Source organism: Myxocyprinus asiaticus, chromosome 5 (genome assembly GCF_019703515.2).
Source record: "Myxocyprinus asiaticus isolate MX2 ecotype Aquarium Trade chromosome 5, UBuf_Myxa_2, whole genome shotgun sequence".
In the NCBI taxonomy this organism is placed as follows: Eukaryota; Metazoa; Chordata; class Actinopteri; order Cypriniformes; family Catostomidae; genus Myxocyprinus; species Myxocyprinus asiaticus.
The window spans coordinates 31,948,827-31,975,617 of record NC_059348.1 but is presented as its reverse complement, the minus strand read 5'-3'; the positions used below and the strand labels follow the sequence as shown (position 1 = coordinate 31,975,617).

Sequence of the window (26,791 nt, the reverse complement as noted above, 5' to 3'; positions counted from 1 at the left end):
ACATCGACACAATGTCGAGTGAGTGACAGATAGGGAATGTCCTGGTTACTTGCGTAACCTCCGTTCGCTGATGGAGGGAACGAGACTTTGTGTGCCTCCTGCCACAACGTTGGACTACCCGCTGAAATGGCCGGGACCATGTCTCGGCTCCTCAGCACAAAACCTGAATGAGTGGTTGCATACCAGCTCCTTTTATACCCATATGTTCGGGGGAGTGGTATGCAAATACCACTTGCCAATATTCATTGGCCTTTTATCAAAGATCAGAGGTGTTTCGGGCTCCCAAGAGTGACCCCTAGTGTCACTACATCGACACAATGTCTTGTTCCCTCCAACAGGGAACGGAGGTTACGCAAGTAACCAGGACGTTTCGTATGTAGCATTTGCAGTCAAGTCATGAGATGTAACTTCTCAGCGAGTGCTAAATACTACTGTGTTGACTCATTATTTTCTCAAACCAGTTGGCAGATAGAGACAAAAAAGAAATCACAGTATATATTATTTCTTTAGATAGGGATCATTTTAGATACAAGTAAACTAAATTGAAAGGACAAATTGAAAATGAGGTAGAAATAAAAAACAAAATTAAAATTCGAAACAATAACAACTCTGGTTTTTAATGACTAATGCAGCTTTCACTTTTTTTAGTCCATGTTTGAGTGGAGGGGAACAACAACAAATAACTGCAATGCCAAAAGAACACAATAAGAAGTGTGCTGAAGGACAGTTTTGTCTTCATACAACTAAAGCATATGCTTTCATTTTGAAACCACTTTGAAGTTTGTTCAGCAGGAAATTAATCATAAAATATAGAGGTGTTTTTGTTACATTTATATTGACAATTGTGTTTTCTTAGTTGTGAAAGTTAAAATAAGCTTAAAATATTGACGTTGAATTTACGGTTACAATTTGAATTCAGATTCATGAACAGATTAATTCGGACTCGACGCGGAATCGTCCTGTTATGGACACGGTCTTGAGTCCCACTCGGCCCCTTTTGGACTCGCATTCGACTAAGGTGGACTCGAACCAAACACTACCTCAGGTTACTTATGGTTTTCATAGATAGCTTCATAATTAATATTTCTGCTGATCTAACAAACGCATTCTACAGAAATCTTACCCTCATGTTTTTCTTAACCCATTTGCTTTTATTAATTTTTCCATGGAACACGATGGGATATTTTTTTCAGAATATTCACATTGCATTTTTCCATACAACAACAACAACTCATAGTTACCACATCTCTCCAGGTACAAAAATAACAAAAACATCATGAACGTATCCTTAATGTATACCTTTGTGGGAGGACCAGACAAAACGTAAGTTGTTATTAGCTGAAAATATCACCTTTTTATGGTTTTATGGTACCAGCTGTTAACTCGAGACACGCTGCGAATGAATCAGTACAATTTGTACATAAATTGGACTGATTCAACTTAAATTTTGCTTTGTACCTCACCCTAAGCTATTATCTTCAGAAAAATTGTAATATACAACATTATCACATGGGAAGTCGGCATGTTGTTTCCAAGAGTTGCATTCCCATAGGATCGGAAGAATGTTTTATGTTTTGGAAGAAGAGAGAGAAAACCTTGGGAGTAACCAGACTCAATCTACACAAATAGCACTGCTTCCATTGCCATAAATACACCAGGTCTTATCAAGTTGCGTGCTACACACATAGACACAGATTCTGCATCACCAGTGGGTTTTCAGGCACCAAGTGTTATGACGAAGCATCTGTCCATGTGAGTGACATGGTGACCAGAGCAGGCTGTAGCAGAAGGCATTAATCACCTGTGCATTCAGGCTTAGAGCTTTGATCTGTGTTAGAAGCTAAGCTCTGGCCATGGCAGCAGGTTTCTGTCACTGTAATAAGACAGTTTATGTCACTGTAACCAGTGATCAATGTCTTTGGCATGCTGGTAGACACCCAGCAGTGGCTACTCTCAGTCTTTGTTCTGCCCTTGAAATACCTCATGCAAATCAAATAGAGTGCATTGCTGTTCTACGGGACACTATGGTTGTCATTCGCAGTAAAGCAAGAAAGAGAGAAATGTCATTTTTAAACTTTTGTCATTGTTAAATCTTTTTCCTGAAGGGAAATGATGGACTTGTTCACAGTGAATGTCTACATATCTGTTTTTTTAATGCAAAAGAGAATAAATGGCATATAGGAGTTTTATTTTTAATAGTGCACACAGTAAGTTTTTTTTTTTTGTTTGTTTGTTTTTTGTTTTATGTTTCACTTTCTCTTATTGGCCTCAGTGTACAGTATACTGAGAGCTTTTGACATGGATGCATGAAGTTTGTTTATTAACTTTGCCACTTCACACTGGGATATACTTGCGTTTTTTTTTTTTTTTTTGTTTGTTTTTTACTTCTCATATTGTACAGTTCAGTAAAATAAAATACATTGTTGGATTCAAAACCAAAAAAAGCTTTGCACATTCAACCAGATTCTGGATTAGGGTTTTCTCAGCAAATTTTGAGATATTATTAATTTTGATTAATTATCAATATGTAATGTGATCGATTTAAATGATTAATTAATTAAATGACCAATTAAGATTAAAACAAACATATATTGATTGACAGGCAGCCCTAATATAAAGTATTATTATTGATAAGATTATTTTATTCTACTTTTTATGTAGAATAACATTTCTCATAAGTCACTGATGACTAGAGTCTTCATCCCATGTAAGTGTATAATTTTGTCAAAATAAGTTTTCATTTCTTTACATCTAAAGCATTTTTAATGAGGAGAACATTACTGAGTGTACCTTTAAGCCTTGGATAAACACATTGCAAGGTACTCATGAAAAACAAAGATCTCATCTCTAAAAAAGTAAATATCCATTAACAGTGGTGGATTTAGGTGTGGGCGACATGGCAGGCTTCAAACTAGAGAGGCAGTTAATATACCAAAACTGGTCCAAAGACTATCGGTACATACAGTTGTAATGGTTTTCAATTAATTTGAGGCTATCAGCATTTCATGCATTCCAATCATTAAGTGCTTATACATCAGAAAATGTAATTTTTTCTCATTTCTTTTGCTGCATACAGACAATTTTAGAGCCTTTCTTTGTTTCAGAAACTCTTCTACCCATACAGTATACTGGCTTGTGCATTGTGTCTGGTATGTACTGTGGATCTGTATGGCATTTTCAAGAGGATACTGGGAAGAATGATAATATTTATTGAATATTCAAGACTGGCATCACAACACATCCAGAAAAGATTCCATTAAATTACAAACTTCACATTTCTACCTTCAAACCCTCCAAAAACTGGCCCCATTCACTTCCATTGTAAGTGCGTCACTGTAACCTCAATGTTTGCTTTTTTAAAGAAAAGAATGGATGAGTTGAAATATTTTTTGTGGTAATCAACAATATGCCACAAATGGACTTGTATTGGAAAATGCAGACTTGTATTGGAATATTCTTTTAACATGTACTTAACCCAAAACATTCCTTTAAGAAAACCCTTAGTGACAATACCCTTACAATTATAACTAAGGGGTTTCTTAATGGGTTTCTTGCAACTTGGCTTATGATTTTCAAATTAACCACTATTTAGTGTGATTCTGAGCAGTTCAGTGTTTATTTTTGCTCGCGTATGTATAGCTGTCCATCGAACTTTGCATGACAATTTGCATGTATTCAATTATGCTAAATATTATATCTACAGTATATATTTATTGGTATACTTTTCAAATTGATTCTAAACTAAACCCAACATTGTGTTATGCCTGGACATGTGTAGATAATGCTATTTTATCTACTGTAGAAAGGGAAGATATCGCAATCTGTTTAGTAGTGTAAGAAACAGATGTTCAAAGCAAGTTCCCTTTCGTAGGACTCGAGCTGTGTAATCGCATTGGGGACATGCCCTGAGTGTCACGTGGTCTGAAGCCCATATACAATCATGCCAAATTATAGGCTGATGGCGCTTAAGCTACGCCCCTAGGGAGCTATGTCATGGGCTACATAAAGGCGCTCGCTTCACACCATCGAGTCAGATTGTCTGTTCTTCAGTGCACGATCTTGTCTGGCCCGTGTTGTACCAACGACTCATGTCGAAGCAAGGATCATTAAGGAAATAAATTAGCCCCTTTGTCCCTATTGTCTTTTTCTGTGTCATTTTGGGAGAATGCACCTGAATAAGGCAACGGAGGAACGGCCTCGGCCTTTCTCTCTCTCTCCCCTCCCCGTTCGAAGCGAACTGCTTGCAGAGGAGGGGATCATGCATGAGCCTAGCCACAGAACGAGGGGGCTGGAATAAGAGAATATTCCCCAATAGAGTGATGGCAAACCAACACGTGAGCGCTTTTTTTCTTTGCCATTATTCTTTTGGGATGGTATCTTAACTTATTTTAACTTGTTTTTTTTTTTGTTTTTTGTTTTTTTTGTCTTTCGCCCTGTAACACAACTTCACAGAATAAGGGAAGGAAAACACAGGGAAGCGGGTTTTCCAGGCTCAGTTAAGACTTTTAATCGGCCACTTCAGTGCTTCACAACTTTACAAACTCGTCAACTTCACAGGCATGTAGACTTTTAAACACATTAGCTTCACAGGCACGTAGGTACTTAGACACATCAGCTTCACAAACACAACAGATTAAACGCAACAGCATCAGGAGCACCGTGGCCTTCTTTGTGCCAGACCCTCTCTCTCTCTCTGCTGGTGGCATGGCTGCTTATATGCCGCTATCCCCATGCTCACTGGAATTAGAGACAGGTGTTAAACATAATCTAGCTCAGGTGCAAGCGCCCTTACCGCTTTCTCTCTCTCCGGATGGACGTTTGACCATGCCCCCGCTGCCACATATCCCCACCGCCTGACTCAGGCCGGGGAGACATCCGGCCTGTCAACCACTCCACCCCCCCCCCCATTTCTGGAAAGGAAGTCGGTGACAGACATCTGCGCTCCCGGTCCTTGAACTTAAACGGCTGAAGAGCCAGATACCAACAGATGATCCGTGCATTGGTATCCTTTATGCGGTGGAGCCATTGGAGTGGGGTGTGATCCGTGCAGAGGGTGAAGGCCCGCCCCAACAGGTAGTACCAGGGAGTGAGGACTGCCCACTTGATGGCAAGACACTCCTTTTCAATGGTGCTGTACTTAGTCTCCCTCAGCGAGAGCTTGCGGCTAATGTACAGCACCGGACGCTCCTTCCCCTCTACTACCTGAGAGAGTATGTCCCCCAGCCCTCTGTCTGAAGCGTCCATCTGCAAGACAAAAGGGAGAGAGAAATTGGGTGAATGTAAAAGCGGCCCCCCGCAAAGTGTGGCTTTAACCTGCATGAACACCTGTTGACACTGCTCCGTCCACTGGACCAGGTCTGGAGCTCCCTTTTTAGTGAGATCAGTCAGCGGGCTGGTGACATCCGAATAATTAGGCACAAATCTCCTATAATAGCCAGCCAGCCCCAGGAAATGTCTCGCCCACTTTTTGGTCTTGGGCCTCAGGAAGGTCGCAATCGCCGCAATCTTGTCAGTTTGGGGACGCACCTGCCCATGGCCCAAGGAGAACCCCAGAACCTCCACCCGCCCAATATCACACTTCTTAGGGTTAGCTGTGAGTCCCGCTCATCGCAGCGATCTCAGAACCACCCTCAGATGCTGCATGTGCCACTGCCAATCATTGCTGTAAATGATGATGTCATCTAAGTAGGCAGTGGCATAAGCCGAATGCGGTCTGAGAATTCGGTCCATGATACGCTGAAACGTAGCCAGGGCTCCAAACAAACCGAACGGAAGCGTAACAAATTGGTGTAATCCAAACGGCATGGAGAAGACTGTTTTTTCACAGGAAATTGGTGTCAAGGGGATCTGCCAATAACCCTTTGTCAAATCAAGTGTCGAATAAAATCGAGCAGTGCCCAACCGATCGAGCAACTCATCAACGCGAGGCATTGGGTATGCATCAAATTTAGACACCGCGTTGACTTTTCTATAATCCACACAGAACCGTCGCTCTTAGGAACTAGAACAACCGGGCTGGACCAATAGCTGTGGGATTCCTCTATTACCCCCATATCGAGCATTGCATCCAATTCTTCCCGGACAATTTTCTTTTTGTGCTCAGGCAAACGGTAGGACGGCTACGTACCACCACCCCCGGCTCGGTCTCGATGTGGTGCTGGATGAGGTTCATATGACCTGATAGAGGGGAAAACACATCTGCAAACTCCTTTTGCAGCTTGGCAACCTCTGCGTGTTGATACAGTGAGAGGTGGTCTCCGCAAGTGACTGGGGTGAAATGATTGTGTTTTGTATTCACCTCCTGCCCGAGCTCCGCCCTCTCTGGGACTACCATAGCCAACATCACAGGGACTGCCTCCCTCCACAATTTCAGGAGGCTGAGGTGATATATTTGACGTGCGCCCCCCCCCATCGGTTTGCTTTACCTCATAATCGAGATCCCCCACTCGTCGAGTAATTTGGATCTCGATGTGGGAAGTAATACGAGTACCTTATCTCCCAGTGCAAATTCCCACAGCTGAGTTCCCCAGTCATACAATCGGCTCTGTCGTTCTGGAGCTTGGAGCAAATTCTCCTGTGTTAGTTGCCCCAAAGTGTGGAGTTGTGCTCTAAGATCAAGAATGTATTGAATTTCATTCTTACTGTTTGAAGGTCCCTCCTCCCAAGCTTCGCGTATAACATCAAGCATGCCAAGTGGGCGCCGCCCATACAGCAGCTCGAATAGGGAAAACCCAGTGGAGGCTTGTGGGACCTCACATACTGTGAGTAATAGGGGATCGAGCCATTTGTCCCAATTTTTAGCATCCTCGTGCACAAACTTACAAATCATATTTGGCCATCTGTTTGCGGATGGTAAACGCTGGTGCGGACTGATTTAATGCCCAATAATTCGTAAAGCTTGTGTAGTGTCCGTGACATAAAAGTTGTGCCCTGATCGGTGAGGATTTCTTTCGGAATCCCCACCCGGGAGATTATTTTGAAGAGTGCCTCCGCAACACTGCGTGCTGAGATGTTGTGCAGAGGTATTGTTTCCAGATATCGCGTTGCATTGTCCACTAGGACCAATACAAAGCGATGTCTGCGTGCTGACAGCTCTAATGGCCCGACAAGGTCCATTCAAATTCTCTCGAAGGGGACCTTGATCAATGGAAGAGGGTGCAATGCTGCTTTTGGGGTGGCCATGGATTCACCAGCTGGCATTCGCGGCATGCCGCACACCACCTGTGGATATCGCCGCCAATGCCCGGTCAATAAAAACGGGCTATTAGGCGGTTCAGTGTTTTTCTTTCCCCTAGATGATCCGCCATGGGATTATAATGAGCTGCCTGGAACACCATTTCCCATGGCTCCGCGGTATTAATAGCTGGGTTGTATCTTCCTTTGTTTGAGCGTCCTGCGTCACTCTATACAACCTGCAGCCCCTCCCTCCCTCTCGTCATCCTGATGTGGAGCAGACGAAGACAGCCCTGGCTCCACCTCCCCTGCCAGAGCATCACACATTTCACATCTCATCGCTTTTGTGCAGGACCCATCCGCGCATATTCTCTTTAATACATTTTGAAATTCAGGCCAATTAGTCCCCAAAATCAGCGGACGGGTGAGGCGGGAACTATCTGGCCTCCACTCTATGTTTTGTTCCCCAGAATTTAATCACAAGGGTCACCACAGGGTAGTTGTGAATATCTCCATGCTCACATTTCACCCTCACTGTTTTAGCTGTGCCCAAAGCCTCGTGTTGAACCAAGCGTTGGTGGATAGTAGTTTGATTACAACCTATGTCCACCAACGCTTGGTGAGTACCCCCCTTGACTCTTACCGATATCCGGTATGCTCCGGCCCAATCGGGGGCAGCCTGCGGAGTGTCAGGGATCCAGACCACCATTCCCAGCTCCATCACAGTGCATTGATCCCGGAAGTGTCCCGGATCCCCGCAACTCCAGCAGACCAGCCCAGGCACCACGCCCGCACCTGCGTCGGCGGACACTTCCACCTGAGGGGGAGAGCGGCGGGGCACTATTGATGCTGTGGGCGACGGGAAGCACCGCACGCGGGGAACCGGCTTCGGTGGCTGGACTCCTCGCCTCCGCAGGGCAGGAACGGGCTCTGGGGAGAGAGCAGAGTGAGAGAGAAGAGGGGAGGGGGAAGAGAACGGGGAAAACATAGAGGGAGGGGAGAGAGAGTGGGAGGGCTCTTCCACCCTCGGGTACGCTGTCATCTGGTCCTCCGCCAATTGGACTGCTTCCTTCAGCGACACTGGGTGGTGACACTGGACCCATTCCGCCATCCTCTCTGGTAGTCGACGGATCAGCTGCTCCAGCGCCACCTGGTCGATAATTCCCTCAATGCCGTGGTCCCCCACCAGCAGCCATTTTCGGCAAGTGTCTCAAAGTCGTTGGGAGAAGGCAAACGGCGTGGCTGCTTATATGCCAATCTCCCCATGCTCACTGGAATTAGATACAGGTGTTAAACATAATCTAGCTCAGGTGCAAGTGCCCTTACCGCTTTCTCTCTCTCCAGATGGACGCTTGACCACACCCCCGCTGCCACACACCCATTCGTGGACCACGCGGACATTCTGACAAGACAAGAGGTGCGCACTGCTATCTCTGCTCGATTTTTCAGTGGCGGCATGGATGTCGCTCTTTTCAGTCAGCTGTTGGATCTACACACATTGGTTCTGCATTCCAACCAAGCGCATTGCGTTAAGGAATGGTTTTGAGCTAATATTGGCTCCATTTGGAATTTCCCTCGTTTTCCCTCCATGGCTCATGCTGGGGAACGAGTTGGTCAAGGTGATGCTTTTGTTCACGAGAGTGTTTCGCGCTATCTTTTTTCAGTACACCAATTTAGCTCAGTCTCCCCCGTGATTTACGCTGGCAAACAAGCATTATATTTTCAGCTTGAGTTTTGCCTCTGCTTCCATGTCCAAGGGTCTCGGGGCACACGTAATATAACTTAAATGTATGATAAAAATAGGTCTACACATGAGCCTGACGGGCTCATAACGAAGGATGACCACCTATTCAGTGAACGAAATTGGACCGTATAAACATATCTGTTTCTCTCCTGTTTGCCCTTTGGTCAGTATCAGGATGAGTTCGCCATTGTACATGCCTCGAACGTCCGAAAACCAGAATTTGGTTCAGTTTTCCCCTGCAGCTTGCTGGGGAGCGAACGTTATTAAAAAAAAAAGCTTGCCGAATTCAGCCTCTGTCTCCATGACCAAGGGTCTCGAGACATACATAACAGAATTTGATGTTCATCAAGCACAAGTGTACACAAAACACATAGTGAACATAAGCACCACACGTTGTCCAGCCATAAGAATGCTGGGACTGTTGTGGCAAGCCTGCTTGCTCTCAATTCCCCTCCATGTTTGCACATTCTTCCCCATTCTATGCTAGTGAAGATGGTTTATCTGGGTCCTCTGCTGTAAATACATTCAGAGTGACTGCTTTTTATAACTGCCTAAATGAATTAGGCCTGTATCTCCATGACCAAGGGTTTCGGAACATTCATAACAGAATTCAGTGTTCATTGAGCACAAGTGTACACAAAACATTCAGTGAATACAAGCATCATACGTTGTCCCCCCATAAAGAATGCCGGGGCAGTTGTGGCAAACCAGTTTTCAGAAATAAACATTCCCATTCAAATACCAGGGAAGAGGTTTATTCTGTCAGTGTCCCTGCTGTAAATACATTTAAGGCACTCATCACTTATGCCTAAATACAATAAAGGCAAAAACATGGTCAAATTCCCTTAAACCATCCACAGTATTAGAGGAACAAAGGCTCCCCTTTGCTGTGCCGCTGGTTTGGGGGCAGTCACCAAAAGTAAGCCAAGCACGCCATCTAGTGGTTACAGGTTGCGCTGCAGGCAAGAGTCATGCATTAATCCCTCTGTCTGCCCATTTGTTGGCTTGGCAGCAGCTGAAGTGCATTTTGAACAGGGTACTTTGAATGATAAAGCATGGTTATGTCATTCAAATCAGGCGAACTCCGCCGGTGTTCAGTGGGGTTGTTCCGACAGACGTTTCTGTTCGGGAAGCCCCGTTTTTGATTCGGGAAATTCATTTTCTCTTAGAAAAATGGGCAATAGAGAGAGTGCGGATTTTACAACCATTATTTTCTGGTCCCGATAAAAGACTTGCGTCCCATTCTGGATTTGAGAAGTTTGAATTCCAAACTAAAGAAATGTCAATTCGGAATTCTGACAGAAGCAAATAATGTCACAAGTGCAGCCAGTGGACTGTTTTGTGGCAATAGATTTGAAGGATGCTTTTTCCATATTCAGATTGCACCAAAGCACAGGTGCTTTCTCAGATTCGCTTTCGGGGGCAAAGCGTATCAATTTTGCGTCTTTCTGTTCGGACTTGCGCTGGCACCATGCACTTTCACAAAATGGCTTTGGCACACTTGAGGCTTCAGGGCATCTGCAATTTGAATTATCTCAATGACTGGTTGGTGCTAGCCCACTCTGAGACTTTGGCTGCCCAACATCGAGAGGTCAGGTGACAAACTTTCTTGAGGAGTTGGATGTTCTGCTGTCCTCCTTGCCGGAGGATGGTAGGCCACTTGTGGTTCTTGGTGATTTCAACATACACCAAGACAAGCCCCAGGCCACTGAACTGAATACTCTCCTGGCCTCATTTGACTTGGAAAGACTACACACCACAGCAAATCACAGATCAGGCAACCAGCTGGACCTCATTTTTACACGTAACTGTACCAACTCAAATATTCTTGTTACTCCTTTGCATGTCTCTGATCACTACTTGTTCAATTCAACATGACTCTCCCATCTACAGTAAAACAGTCTCCACCTTTGGTTTCCTTTTGCCGTAACCTCCGTTCTCTTTCACCCTCACGCCTCTCCACTGCTGTCTCTACCTCTCTTCCCACACTAAATGTATTTACCACGCTTAATGTAAACACTGCCACAGACACACTAAGCTCTACTTTAACAACCTGTCTAGACAACATCTGTCCTATCTCTTCTAGGCCAGCACGTGCTACACCACCCAGCCCCTGGCTGTCTGGCGTCCTTCGTGAAAATCAGACTGACCTCAGGGCAGCTGAGAGGAGATGGCGGAAATCTAAAGATCCAGCAGATCTAGGTAAATACTGCTTGCAACTTTTTCAGACAACATTAAATCTGCAAAAACTTCCTACTTCCAGAACAAGATCAACAGCACCACAGACACTCGCAGCTTGTTTAGAACATTCAACACACTTCTCTGCCCTCCCCCTCCACCACCTGACACATCACTGACAGCAGATGTCTTCGCCACATTTTTTACTAATAAGGTTACATCCATCAGCAATACATTCTCAGCACCACACCCTGTCAAACACCCATCTCCTGTATGCAACTCTTCTGTCTCTATGTTCTCTCCTCTGACTGACACTGAGGTCTCTAAACTCCTCCTCTCCAACCACCCCACCACCTGTTCCCTTGACCCCATTCCTTCTCACCTTCTCCAGGCCATTTCTCCGTCCATCCTACTTGCACTCACACACATAATTAACACATCTCTACTTACAGGCACTTTTCCCACTACATTCAAGCAGGCTCGAGTAACCCTGCTTCTGAAGAAACCTGCACTTAACCCCACACAAATAGAACAATACAGACCAGTCTCTCTCATCCCATTCATGGCAAAAACACTTGAAAGGGCAGGGTTCAATCAAATCTCTACCTATCCCTCACAGAACAAGCTGCTGGATGACAATCAGTCAGGTTTCAAAAGTGGACACTCCACCAAGACTGCCCTGCTGTCTGTCACTGAGTCGCTGAGATGGGCGAAAGCTGAATCCAGATCATCCGTCCTGATTCTGCTGGACCTTTCTGCAGCCTTTGACACAGTTAACCATCAGATCTTACTCTCTAACCTCTCCTCGCTGGGCATCACAGGAACTGTGCTTGACTGGTTTAACTCCTATCTCTCAGGTAGGTCCTTCAAGGTAGCCTGGAGAGGTGTGGTATCCAAGCCTCATCAGCTACTTACCGGGGTACCTCAGGGATCAGTGCTTGGGCCACTGCTCTTCTCTATATACACAACATCACTGGGACCCATCATTCAGGCACATGGTTTCTCTTACCACTGCTACGCTGATGACACGCAACTCTACTTGTCTTTCCAGCCCAACGACACCACAGTGACTGCTCGAATTTCTGCCTGCCTGGCGGACATCTCGGCCTGGATGAAGGAGCACCACCTGCAACTCAACCCAGCCAAGACTGAACTCCTTGTCTTTCCAGCCAACCCTGCTGTTGAACACAACATCACCGTGCAGCTGGGTGCAACTACAGTAACGCCTTCCAAAACTGTCAGACATCTAGGGGTAACCATCGACAACAGACTAAATTTCACAGACCACATCTCAAAGACTGCAAGATCATGTAGATTTACACTCTACAATATCAGGAAGATGAGACCCTTCCTCTCTGAACATGCCACACAACTGCTTGTCCAGTCACTTGTCATAACTAGACTGGACTACTGTAACGCTCTCATTGCAGGCCTCCCTGCATGTGCAATTAGACCCCTGCAAATGATCCAGAATGCAGCAGCACATCTGGTTTTTAATGAACCAAAGAGAGCGCATGTTACACCAGTCCTTGTCTCTCTCCATTGGCTGCCAATTGATGCACGTATCAAATTCAAGGCTCTGATGCTGGCATACAGAACAGTCACTGGGTCTGCTCCAGCATACCTAAAATCATTTATGCAGAGCTACGCACCCACTAGAAGCCTGCGGTCGGCTAAGGAACGTCGCCTTGTTGTACCAACACAATGAGGGACCAAAACACTTTCTCAGACTTTCAGCTTCATCATATCACATTGGTGGAATGACCTTCCCAACTCCATCTGTGAAGCTGACTCACTCTCTGTCTTCAAAAAACGACTAAAAACACATCTTTTCCATGAGCACTTAACCAGTCATAAAAAAAAAAAAATTAAAAGAAATCCTGTTGCACGTTATTCTGTTTTGAATACTATTCTGATGCTAGTGAAACTTTGTAATATGGCACTTTTCATACCACTGTCTCCTTAAGATGATTCGCTTATGTTTTCCTCTTTTGTAAGTCACTTTGGATAAAAGCGTCTGCCAAATGAATAAAATGTAAATGTAAATGTCATTCTCAGCCATTTGAGCAATCTAGGGCTGTGTGTAAACCTAGAAAAGAGTGTCCTGTTGCCAAGGCAACAGACTCTGTTTCTAGGGGTGGAGATAGATTTGCGGGTGATGCAGGCGTCTCTGTCTCCAGTTTGCATTCTGTCATTCCACCGGTGTCTAGCAATGTTCAGAGTGGAATGCGTTCTCCCTGCGAGAACATTTCACAAGCTTTTGGGGCTCATGATCGTGGCTTCTGCTGTCATTCCCTTGAGCATGTTGCATGCAAGACCTTTTTAGTGCGGGATTAATTCCACAAAGGGACTGCAACCACTGACGCATGTGTTCTGTCTCTTCAAAATGACGCATGGGTGCTACAGAACTCTGTCACCATGGAAACGGACCCGCCTTCTGATGTTGGGCATTCCGTTGGGAAAGGTGTGTTGCCGCAAAGTTATCATGACAGACGCCTCATCCACGGGTTGGGGTGCTGTATACAGGGGTCGTCCTGCCTGCGGGGTTTGGAAGGGCCAGCGGCAATATTGGCACAAAAACTGTCTAGAGATGTTCATGGTGCTGCTGGCATTAAAGTTTTTCCTCCCAGAGATTCAGGGCAGTCATGTCCTTATCCGGTCGGACAACAGGATGGTGGTGTCCTACATCAATCACAAGAGAGGAGTGTGTCCCCATGCCATGCTGAGGCTGACATGTCACATTTTTCTGTGGGTACGGGACAATGTGCTGTCTCTACGAGCCGTATATTTTCCGGGCCGGTTGAACATCCCCTGTCCAGAGAGGGCTTGATGCCCGGAGAGTGGACATTACACCCTCGGAGTATGGAACAAATCTAGAGAAGTTTCGGAAGAGCGGAAGTGGATCTGTTTGCTTCAAGTGAAACATCACACTGTCCCCTCTGGTTTTCCCTCTCGCCCCTGGTAGCGCTGGGCATCAATGTATTGGCGCATCAGTGGCCAACAACGTGTCTTTACACGTTTCCACCGATCAGTCTGCTGCACGCAGTTCTGCAGAGAGTTCTGGAGGATCGGGTTCGGCTTCTGTTTGTGGCGCCGTTTTGGCCATCTCAAGTATGGTTTTCAACTCTGGTCTTGGGAGATTCTGCCTTGGGAGATTCCAGTCAGAACAGACATGTTGTCTCAGGCTTGGGGCAGCCTTTGGCACCCTGGCCAGACTTGTGGAAGTTGTGGATATGGCCTCTCAACGGGGCACACTTTTGAATGATGGGTTATCCCCTGCTGATAGAGCTCCATCAACTACGAAGCTTTATTTGTTCAAGTGGCATATTTTTGCTTCTTGGTGTACAGTGCGAGGTGAAGATCCAGTTCACTGCCCTGTCGCTACAGTGCTGGATTTCTTTGCAAGAGCGTTTTGGGGCCAGGGTTACCCCGGCAATTATTTGTTGTCGCTATAGCGGCTGAGCATGCACTTATCAATGGAGTCTCTGTCGGTAGACATTCTCTTGTCTCTCGTTTTATGAGCTGGGTATGCAGGCTTAGACCTTTTCGTTCTGTCTGCTTTCCTTTATGGGATTTACCTGTTGTTTTAGAGGTGTTCTCGGTTGCTATATGCATGCCACACAGGCATAGACAGTTGGCAGCTACTGTTCGCATGGCATGAATATATATCGTTCTCAATGTGATTATGCAGCTCGAGTTCCTACAAAAGGGAAAGTCTCGGTTACATGAAGAGTAAACCTGGCTCCCTGAGTGGGAACGAGGCCATACTCTCTAGCAGCTGCATAGACTCGTGCCTTCATGCAGAAAATTTGACTCTATGGTGTGCAGCGAGCACCTTTATGGAGCCCATGATGTAGCTCCCTAGGGGCGTCGCTTAAGCGCCATCAGCCAATAAATTGTCTTGATTGTATAAGAGCTTCAGACCATGTGACACTCAGGACGTGCCCCTAGTGTGATTACGCAGCGTCTCGTTCCCACTCCGGGAACCAGGGTGACACTTCACGTAACCGAGATGATTTTCTTGCAAATAAATAAATAAATATTACTTCTAACCCGTTTGTTAATGTAATAGATAAGTGATACAGTGTGGAGTATGTAATTCTGATTCTAATTCTGATTGGTTTGATTTGCTTTGCAAGGATGATTATCTGCAATCTTTAAATATAGAAGTCCAGCATTCACAGCAATGTACATGTGTCCTAACAGTACATAATTACGCCTTAAATAAATGGGCTCATTCACTCCTGTGGGTGTTTTTTTTTTTCACACTTTCAGTAGAGAAATTGTTGTATTCATTTGAACTGAAAAAAAAACAAAAAAAAAAAAAAACGTTGTACTGCACGTGATAGAAATTTTAATAAAATAACACATGCAACATTCTCAGATATGGCCACTGAATTGTCTGACTATATGATTCTTTAAATTCTTCCTCAGTTCTCCAAATATGCTGGTGGCAAATTAATTTGACATCTTAGCGCTCTAATAGCATATATTCATAGCAAATTAGAAATTAATATAACTTAACATGGTCAGCCACAGCTCAAATAAATGAGGGTGTCATAGGTGAGGGTTTCTTGTATTTGTATGTGTGTGAGTGAGCAAGTGCCAAAAGATGGAGTAGATTGGCATGTGGATTTGTCAAGAGCTAACTGTGCTTGTGATCACGCGTTACTGCATCAGGGGAAAGGAAATGATCCAGCATGTATTCAACCTATTTATATATTGTACTATAAGATCACTCATATAAAATAAAATCACATTAATTTTATATCAATTTTGTGTATAAAAGTGAAGTGATTGGTTTAAAAAAAAAAGAAAAAAAAAATCAAACACCAAACAGAATTGCTAGAATAATGACTGTTTTCAACCACAGATGTTTTTCTTATGATTGCCTCAGCATATTAAGCTGGGATAGGAAAAAGTAACTTTGAAAAAAATACACACTTCACATTTAACCCTTCTGTTATGTTCAGGTAATTTAATTTTTTTTTTTTTTTTTTTTTTTTACCTGTTTAAGTGTTAAAACAGAGAAAAACTAATCTTAAGTTTGGTCAAAATGCCTTTGTGTACTCCTCAACATTGACTAATGTTATAAAAAGATTTTAGGTTTTTATTACATTTGTTTATATTTATAAAATGTCAAGCTTTTTGCACAATTTCCATTTTCATAATTAATAGATAAGTGTACTGTCAATCTACAACAAATCTATTGTACTCTATACGGGAAATTTTTGACTTAGACATCACAGTTGTATATTATTTTAAACATAAGAGAAGGTTGAAATCAGTATTTCTAATAAATATACTATAGCTAATTGTAGCAGATCTCTTAGTTCAGGCAATGGAGGAGTCAGGAGACAATGAAGCAGGTTCAAGTTCAGTCCTTTTATTATCTTTCTTACAATCAACGGTAACCGTCGATTACAAAGAAAAAACGTTTTAAATAAATGAAAGCACTCTAACTAACAACCACTCTCTCGGTTCACGGCTGTCGTGCTTTCTGGTCACTCTCTCTCCCTCTCCAATGCTCTGGCGTGCCTTTTCAAGTCTCCCTACGCCATCACTATAATGAGAGACAGGTGTTAGAGATAATTATGAACCAGACGAACCTTACTGCTCTCTCTCCCCCGCAGACCGACACATGACCACGCCCCCATGCCACACTAATATTGAAATACTGACCACATAATGACTATGTAAATAATGATTTCTTGGTAACACTTTACAATAAGTTTCAATTCGTTAACATTGGTTAATGCATTAGGTATCATGAACAAACAATGAACAACATATATATATATATATATATATATATATATATATATATATATATATATATATATATATATATATATATATATACACTGGTGGCCAAAAGTTTGGAATAATGTACATATTTTGCTGTTTTGGAGGGAAATTGGTACTTTAATTCACCAAAGTGGCATTCAACTGATCACAACGTATAGTCAGGGCATTACTGATGTAAAAAAAAAAACCCAGCACCATCACTATTTGAAAAAAAAAGTAATTTTTGATAAAATGTAGACAGGCCTCATTTCCAGCAGCCATCACTCCAACACCTTATCCTTGAGTAATCATGCTAAATTGCTAATTTGGTACTAGAAAATCACTTGCCATTATATCAAACACAGCTGAAAGCTATTTGGTTCATTAAATGAAGCTTAACATTGTCTTTGTGTTTGTTTTTGAGTTGCCACAGTATGCAATAGACTGGCATGTCTTAAGGTCAATATTAGGTCAAATATGGCAAAAAAAGAAACAGCTTTCTCTAGAAACTCATCAGTCAATCATTGTTTTGAGGAATGAAGGCTATACAATGCTTGAAATGGCCAACAAAATGAAGATTTCTGTCATATTTATTCAGTTGGTTCATGTATTTCATGTCTTTTATTTTGAAAATATAGTTCCTGTTTCATGTCATGTGTTCCCTAGTCATGTGATTCCTGTTTCCCTCCATGTTCTTGTGTCTTGTTTTCATTGGGTTATTGTCTTGTTATCTTGTTATAGGTTCTGTCTGTTCATTGGTTCCCTCGTCATTGTGGTCGACGAGCCAGCATCCCACGTCATGGCCGCCGAGCCAGCGTCCCACGTCATGGCCGCCGAGCCAGAGTTCCACGTCATGGCCGCTGAGCCAGAGTTCCACGTCATGGCTGCCGAGCCAGAGTTCCACATCAAGGCCGCCGAGCCAGAGTTCCACTTCATGGTCACTGAGCTAGTGCCATCTTTAGCCATGAATCATCCTGCTCCATGCCATGACATCATCCACGTCTCAGCCTGCTCCATGCCATGTCACAGCCACGCCTGAGCCTGCTCCATGCCACGTCACAGCCATGCCTGAGCCTGCTCCATGCCATGTCATAGCCACATCTGAGCTATTGGACCTGGAGATGGTTCCTGCCCTTGTACCCACCCTATGGACGCTTCCTCATGACCAGGCAAGGGGAACTTTCGACCCTTCAAACCCACCTAGACCCTCCGAGCCCTGGACTCCACCTTGGCCTGTCGATCCCTCGACATCACCTCGGCTCTACGTTCCCTTGGCTCCACTGCGGTCCTTCAGCCGGTCGGCTTTACCGGGGTCCCTCGTCCCTCCAGCTCCTCCTTGGTCTGTCGGTCACCTGGCTCCGCCTTGGCTCTCCGATCCTCTGGCTATGCCTCATCCCTCCAATCCGTCAGCTCCACTGGGAACCTCCATCCCTACGGCTCCGCCTTGGTCCTCAGCCCCACCGGCTCTGCCTCAGTCTTCTATTCCCCCAGCTCCACCTTGCTCCTCCAAGCCTTCGGCACCACCTTGGTCCTCCCTGCCTCCGGCTCCACCCTGGCCCTTCGAGCCGTCGGCTGCTCTCTGGGTACCAAGTTTCCTGGTGTCGCCCTTCAAGTCTTTCACGGCTCCGCCTTCCATGGCTCCGCCCCTCAAGTCTCTCAAGGCTCCACCCCTCGAATCTCTCATGGCTCCACCTTCCACAGACGTTGCCCTGATCCCATGCTCCACGCCCTGCCTTGCTAAGCCACGCCTCAAGACCCCCCCCCCCCCCCCAAGCTCCCTACAGAACTTTGGGATTATGCCATGTTTATTGTGTTTGTTCATATGTTGGGGCGTCGGGAGTTATGTACATGTGATTTTTTTGTTTGTTTTTTATTTTTTAATAAATTTGCAAAGATTTCAAACAAACTTCATTCACATTGTCATTATGGGGTATTGTTTGTAGAATTTTGAGGAAAATAATGAATTTAATCAATTTTGGAATAAGGCTGTAACATAACAAAATGTGGAAAAAGTGAAGCGCTGTGAATACTTTCCGGATGCACTGTATGTGTTTGAGTAAAATGAATATTTTTGTTTTATTCTGTAAAGTATTGACAACATTTCTCCCAAATTCCAAATAAAAATATTTTCATTTAGAGCATTTATTTGCAGAAAAAGACAACTGGTCAAAATAACAATAAAGATGCAGTGTTTTCAGACCTCAAAAATTTAAAGAAAACAAGTTCATATTCATTGTTAAACAACACAATACTAATGTTTTAACTTAGGAAGAGTTCAGAAATCAATATTTGGTGGAATAACCCAGTTCATCACTGATCTTCCACCTGGTCATCTAATGGTTTGACAGAGACCTGGAGAGGCCTTCAAGCCAAAGTGTCTCGCACCCACTGTGAAATTTGGTGAAGGATCAGTAATGATCTGGTGGTGCTTCAGCAAGGCTGGAATAGGGCAGATTCATCTTCGTGAAGGACGCATTAATCAAGCCACGTACAAGGTTATCCTTAAAGAAAACTTGATTCCTTCTGCTCTGACAGTGTTTCCCAACTCTGAGGATTGGTTTTCCAGTAGAACAATGCTCCATGCCGCACAGCCACGTCAATCAAGGTGTGGATGGAGGACCACTGGATCCAGACCTTGTCAATGGCCAGCCCAATCTCCAGACCTGAACCTCATTATAAACCTCTGGAATGTGATCAAGAGGAAGATGGATGGCCACAAGCCATCAAACAAAGCCGACCTGCTTGAATTTCTGCGCCAGGAGTAGCATAAAGTCACCCAACAGCAATGTGAAAGACTGGTAGAGAGCATTCCACCAAATATTGATTTCTGAACTTTCCTAAGTTAAAACATTAGTACTGTGTTGTTTAAAAATGAATATGAACTTGTTTTCTTTGCATAATTTGAGGTCTGAAAACACTGCATCCTTTTTGTTATTTTAACGAGTTGTCATTTTCTGCAAATAAATGCTGTAAATGACAATATTTTTAATTAGAATTTCAGATAAATGTTGTCAGTACTTTATAGAATAAAACAAAAATGTTCATTTTACTCAAACACATACCTATAAATAGTAAATCCAAAGGAACTGATAATTTTTCAGTAGTCTCTTACTTTTTTCCAGAGCTCTGTGTGTGTGTGTATATATATTACAGCATTTATCAATCTTTGTTAATGTTAGTTAATAAAATACAACTGTTCATTAGTTTATGTTAGTTTATAGTGTATTAGTATATGTTTAAATTAACCCTCCTGTTGTGTTTGAATTGACTGTGTCCCTTCTGACCAATCTTTTTATAAAAAGTATTAGGAGAAAACATGGCATTTTATATTTATAAGTTTATTTTATATTTATAATGACATGTCCGGTTTGCATAGGAAAATTATTTTATTCTTTATACCAGCAAAATCACAATTGTGTTAACAAGCAATACTTTGTGTTGTTTGAAGGCTCAGTTTGTGGCATTAAGTAATATATTTTTGGTCTTGTAAGAAAGGGAAAATTAATTAAGTGTATATTTAGGAAAATAATTACATTTATTATGTCTGGGGTCAATTTGACCCCAGTCAGAACAGACAAGCTGTGTTTGTAAACACATTATTATGTTGTTTTCACACACCAGTTTTCTTCCGTCATAATAGGAAAACCTATAATAAAAAGCTATAATGATAATAAGAACAAGAACATCAACAACAACAACAATAATAATAATAAAATGCTAAGTTATGATAACAGTTTTAAATTAGCTTTAAATTACATTCATTTAATTTATTTGCTGATAAATACAACTGAAAACCTCTCCCTTTCCAATCAACATGATCCTATGGCAAGTCAACATATTGCTCACAAATATTCCAGCACCCGTATATCGACCCCATTCTTCAGAGTTTCTGGCAAGCGCCATCCCCCATCAGACATCTTTGCATCAATTCAAATGCGTATACCTTTTTCTGTATAACTACTGATAGTGTGCATGTCAAACACAAATTCAGAGTAGTCCCTTGCTCAATGTTTAGAATGTACAGACCATTTGTAAACGTATGTTTATTTAATATGAAAGCAATGCCTTTTGATTCATGGTTGTAAGAAAAATAGAGTAATGTGTTTTTAAACACATTATTATGTTGTTTTTACAAATACTAGTTTTCTTCCTTTATTTGAGTAAAAGCAGTTGATATAAAGCATTTACAATTAGTCAAAAAGAGGTTTTCAGAGATGTGAAACACTGAAAGTGGACCAAAAGCTCATAAAAGCTCTCTAAAAGAGGAAAAAACTCATGTTAGGGCATAAAGGGAAAGGGATACTTTTGTAATAAGTTGACAATATTATGGGAGGGAGTCAGCAATAAAAGGTAAAACAGAAGAGAAAAATAAAGCTGTAGATTTTTCCATCATAAAATAGGTTGCCATCAGAATGACCCCGAACATCACCAATATGGTCAAAATGTGTACAGGGATTTTGAAAACTCTGAAACATGTGAAGTACATATTGTTGTGTTCTTCTAATAAATTTAGAAAAAGTCAAGATTCAAGTTTTTCTAAAAAGTTTAGCATATTTTTAAGAGATGGCAAAGTTGCTGAGGGGTCAATTTGACCACAAACATAACAAGAGGGTTAACATTAACGAAGATTAATAAATGTTGTAAAAGTATTTTTCATTTTTAGTAATTGTTTTGTATTGTGTTGTTAGTAGTTAGTATTGGTCAAAGTAACCGGTCCACATTAAACTGTATGCTTATTATGATCTTCTTTGAAGTGTATATAAATTGCTCTCTTGCACTGGTCATGTTTTTCCCACTTCAACTTGTCTCTGTCAAAGGAGTTTTTTTACGCAAACAGATCTTTCACTACTGTAAAGTTGCATCACTGACTTCTCCGTGCTAACCACATATATCCAGCTACTCGATAAGGAAATTTGTTGTCCATAATTTTCATTTTCGATAATTATCGATTAGTTGTTGCAGCTGTACATTTATGATTCTGCCCCTTATTGACCCTGTTTCCACCTGGAATTAAGATGTGTCTCGGGTGATCCGATCACATGTGGACAGGTGAGACACATCACTGTTTACATCTGGCCACCTAAATGCATCTCCTGTGACCACTTGTGATCGGATTTGGAGGGGAGGGACTCTGTTTCATGACAACATACATCAATCACTATGTCAGTATGTTACTGCATGCGAATAAACCGCAACAAAGTCAGAAAAGACAAAGAAAGCACTATTTCACGCTGTTTCTACCAGATGCACATGCAGTTTAATCTAAGCACAAAATCAACATTTTGAGCAGTTATTTTAGGTGAGGTTCGTTTATTTTGATTTTTTTTTAAACAAAGGAAATTTACAAAAATGCAAGAGACAATTATTTTAAATAAGTTTGATGCCAAGTTTGATCACAAGGACCTTGTGATGTCATAAACTTCAGAAAACCTGAGTTGTAAAAGTTATATATTATCTACATATAGATTTATGCAGTGCATGTTACTGTACAGAGTGTACTATAAGTCTATCCCTCACAACCTTGTTTTCATCTGTGTAAAACGTAATATTGTGTCTAACTTGACTAAGGTCTATGGACTAATTTCAAGCAATAACATATCTCACCCATCCCTGCCACAACGTGACGGAATTTCACTAATTTTGAATAAAACTTTAAAGACAGATTGTGATCACATGCAATGTAACCTACTACATGTCAATGCAGTAAAGGGGAGGACCTGGTGCCTGAATACAATCTTGGCCTTTTTTATGTATATTTAGATGGATTTGATCATCTTAAGAACAAAGGTTTATCCGATTCTCTTATTACAAGAAGCTCTTTTCAACCCCTTGCATAACTTGACATTTTCATAATCACTTCTGTGCAATTTGGTCATGGTACGGTGCTAACTGCATTGCTAAAATGGGCTTTGTTCTGGTTTGTCATATTGCCTACTTTATGGAAATGAGACATGAAAGAATTAATATATGGTGTGTAAAAAACACTTGATTACGTATAATGGACCAAACAGTCCTGGTTTCTCTCTTTATATCAATATATTCGTATTGCATGCAGTCACTTTGATGACATATCACATTAAGTCATGTGCAGTCTTTGAGAGTGTTTTGTCAGAATGGCTACTGTTTAATGTATTACTTTAAATTAAGGTATTATTTGTTAACATTAGTTAATGCATTAGGTATAATGAACTACTAATGAACAATATCTTTACAATGTATTTTAATCTTTGTTAATGCTAGTTTAAAAAAAAAATGTTCATTGTTAATGTTAGTTCAGAGTGCATTAACTAATGTTCATATACTGTATACATCTTTGGATTTTAAACATGTATTAGTATGTTGAAATTAACATTAACCAAGATTAATAAATTCTGTAAAAGTATTGTTCATCGTTAGTTCAAATGGCACCTTATTGTAGCGTTACCGATAAAGCTTTAATGAGAAAGTTTACCCAAAAATAAAAAAGCTGTCATCATTTACCCACCCTCATGTTGTTTCGAATACACATGATTTTCTTTCTTCTGTGTAACACACAAGTAGGTGTTAGGTAATATGTTAGTCTCAGTCACAATTTACTTTCATTGCATCTTTTCTTTTTTTCTTTTTTTTTCTTTTTTTTAATACAAAGAAAGTGAATGATGACTGAGGCTGTCATTCTGCTTAACATCACTTATTGTGTTCCATGTTAGAAAGGGGTTTGGAAAAACATGAGAGTGAGTAAATTATTACAGAATTCAGTTTTGGGCAAACTATCCCTTTAAATAATGCGTAGCAGGTAAATTGGTCTTTTACGTTCCTCTGCCTACAGTTGCTCCCATGTTATCAGTGCTGAAGTGTTACATCTTGGTGCTCTTCATGCTAAGAGCTAAATGTCTGCCTCTGGTCAAATGGTCCATTACTATGTCTGCTCCTCTCTGCTCTCCTGCATTACTTATTATATCCCATTGGATCAGACGCAGCTCAGGTACTGTGCCAAGGTCACATGACTAATACAATTTAGTGATCCTAACAACAGCACTTTCCCACTGAGAAAGAACACCCTGGTTACTTTCGTAACCTCTGTTCCCTGATGGAGGAAACGAGACATTGTGTCGATGTAGTGTCACTCATGGGAGCCCCAAACACCTCTGCTTTTTTAAAAAAAGGCCAATGGAAATTGGCGAGTGGAATTTGCATGCCACTCCCCCAGACATACAGGTATAAAAGGAGCTGGTATGCAACCACTCATTCAGGTTTTGTGCTGAGGAACCGAGACAAGGTCCCGGCCATTTCAGCAGGTAGTTCAGTGTTGTGGCAAGAGGGACACAATGTCTCATTCCCTCCATCAGGGAACAAAGGTTACGAAAGTAACCAGGAAGTTCCCTATCTGTCACTCACTCGATGTTGTGACGATGTAGTGACACTAGGGGTCCCTATACGAAATGCCACAACTAGCTGAACTGTGTTACTTGGACTGGTGGCGCGAGACAGGCAGACCGCTGTGTGCCTTGTAGCCAGCGCACCAGGCCATCACATAACCTCCCCCAACATTCTTATGAGCGTCGAACGGTCCTTTGGGAAGAAGTCGACTGCCCAAAAAATAGGGACAGGCTAGCCCAGCCGTGGCCTCTTTTCCTCTTTTTTCTCCCCAAAAAGAGTGGATTTTGTTAACCGACTGGGGCCATAAATGTCTGCGTCGTCATGTGGAGAAGTCCCATGGCAGGTCCTACCCAAGGGGGACGAGTTTCTACAAACATGGTGAATGGGGGCAAAGGGGCCTCTGCCCAAGGAAGACACAGTTTACTGACAGTAAACGATTTAGTGGAAGATATCACATGGGGTCACCTACGGGGAACCACCATATGTGGAGCACCTACCTCAGTATAGGGCCTAGTTAGCAAATGTACTGGGCCGGCAGCGAGTTTCTCCACAAACTTGTCTGCCACAGGGCTAAGGAGGAAAATCATCCAGGGATCACAAATTGTGAACACTACTGGGAGTCAAAAGCGCACGTCTTGCCTCATGGGAGGGGAAGGGCGCTATGTGCAAGCGGTACACCTGGCCAGCTGTCCCGGAACTTACCTGTTCGGACCTGACCACACATGGGTCGAAACTGGCTCATCCCGGAGATTATAGAACCTCGCAAAGGTGTTGGGTGTTGCCCAGCCCGCTGTTCTGCAGATGTCTGCTAAAGAGGTGCCACTGGTCAGGGCCCAGGAGGCCGCTACACTCCTCGTAGAGTGGGCTCGTAGTCCCACGGGGGGTGGCATGTCCTGGGCATGATATGCCATCACGATGGAGTCAACAACAAAGTGGGAGATCTTCTGTTTGGAGACAGTGCTTCCTTTCCGCTGTCCACCAAAGTAGACAAAGAGCTGCTCAGAGCTTCTAAAGCTCTGCGTTCAATCCATATAGACGCGTAAAGCATGCACCGGACACAGCAACACCAAAGCTGGGTCTGCCTCCTCCTGGGGCAGCGCTTTCAGGTTCACCACCTGATCCCTAAACGGGGTCGTGGGAACCTTGGTCTTGTAGCCCGGTCAGGGTCTCAGGATCACTTGAGAGTAACCCGGACCGAACTCCAGGCACGATTCTCTGACAGAGAACACCTGCAGGTCCCCTACCCTCTTGATGGAAGTGAGCGCAGTCAGGAGGGCAGTCTTCAAAGAGAGTGCCTTAAGCTCTACTGACTCCAGGGGCTCAAAGGGAGCACCCTGTAGACCCCGAAGGACTACAGAGAGGTCCCACGAGGGCATGAGGCATGGTCTGAAGGGATTCAACCTCCTAGCGCCTCTCAAGAACCTGAAGACCAAGTTGTGCTTCCCCAAATCCTTACCATCCACTGCCTTGTGATGTGCCGAAATGGCGGCTACATACACCTTCAAGGTGGAGGTGGACAGCTGCCCCTCCAGCCTCTCCTGCAGGAAGGAAAGCACCGATCCGACTGCGCATCTCTGGGGGTCTTCACGTCGGGAAGAACACCACTTAGTGAACAGACGCCACTTCAAGGCATACAGGCTCCTCGTAGAGGGAGCCCTAGCCTGAGTGATCGTGTCTACCACCGCAGGTTCCTTAGGGGAATTTGCGGGGGGAGGGGGGCTGTCACGAGGAGCGTGAGGTCTGAGAACCACGTCTGGGTGGGCCAGTAGGGTACTATTAGGACAATCTGCTCCTTGTCCTCCCTGACCTTGCACAGGGTCTTTGCAAGTAGGCTCACTGGGGGAAATGTGTATTTGCATAGTCCAGGGGGCCAGCTGTGTGCCAGCGCATCTATACCGAGGGGAGCCTCGGTCAGGGCGTACCAAATTGGGCAGTGGGAGGATTCCCGGGAAGCAAACAGGTCTACCTGTGCTCAACCGAATCAACTCCAAATCAGCTGGACCACCTGGGGGTGGAGTCTCCACTCTCCCCTGAGTGTAACCTGTCATGACAGTGTATCCACTGCTTTTTCTCTTTTTTTTCTCTTTTTTTTCTTTTTTTTTTTGCTTATTTCTGTTTTTTTTTTTTTTTTTTTTGTTCTTGTTGAGGTCGCCCGGGATGTGAGTGGCTCGTAGCGACTTGAGGCACTCGTGACTCTAGAGGAGGAGATGGCGGGTGAGTTGTGACATTCAATGGGAGCGTAGACCGCCTTGGCGGTTGATGTACGCTACCATTGCCATGTTGTCTGTTCGGACCAACACGTGCTTGCCCTGGATCAACAGCCAGAACCTCTCAGGTCGAGCAGTACTGCCAACAACTCGAGGCAGTTGATGTGCCAACGCAGCCGCGGGTCATTCCAGGAGCCGGCGGCTATGTGCCTGTTGCATACGGTGCTCCAGCCAATCTTGGAGGTATCCGTCGTAACCACGACACACCTGGAGACCTGCTCTAGGGGAACCCCTGCCCGTAGAAATGCAAGGTCGGTCCAAGGGCTGAAGACGCGGTGACTGA

General features: G+C 43.4%; 1 protein-coding gene and 1 pseudogene across 1 annotated transcript; both read left to right on the top strand.

Annotated features, from left to right (window-relative positions):
• LOC127441169 (uncharacterized) overlaps positions 1-12,935 on the top strand; it is a 51,303-nt pseudogene extending 38,368 nt beyond the window's left edge.
• Positions 11,037-19,549, top strand: LOC127441168 (uncharacterized). The gene is made up of 3 exons (XM_051698372.1): positions 11,037-11,119; positions 17,624-18,628; positions 19,452-19,549. The coding sequence occupies exons 2-3, from the start codon at positions 17,869-17,871 to the stop codon at positions 19,547-19,549; spliced, it is 858 nt and encodes a 285-aa protein (XP_051554332.1). The 5' UTR covers positions 11,037-11,119; positions 17,624-17,868.
• Positions 19,550-26,791: the final 7,242 nt, after the last annotated feature.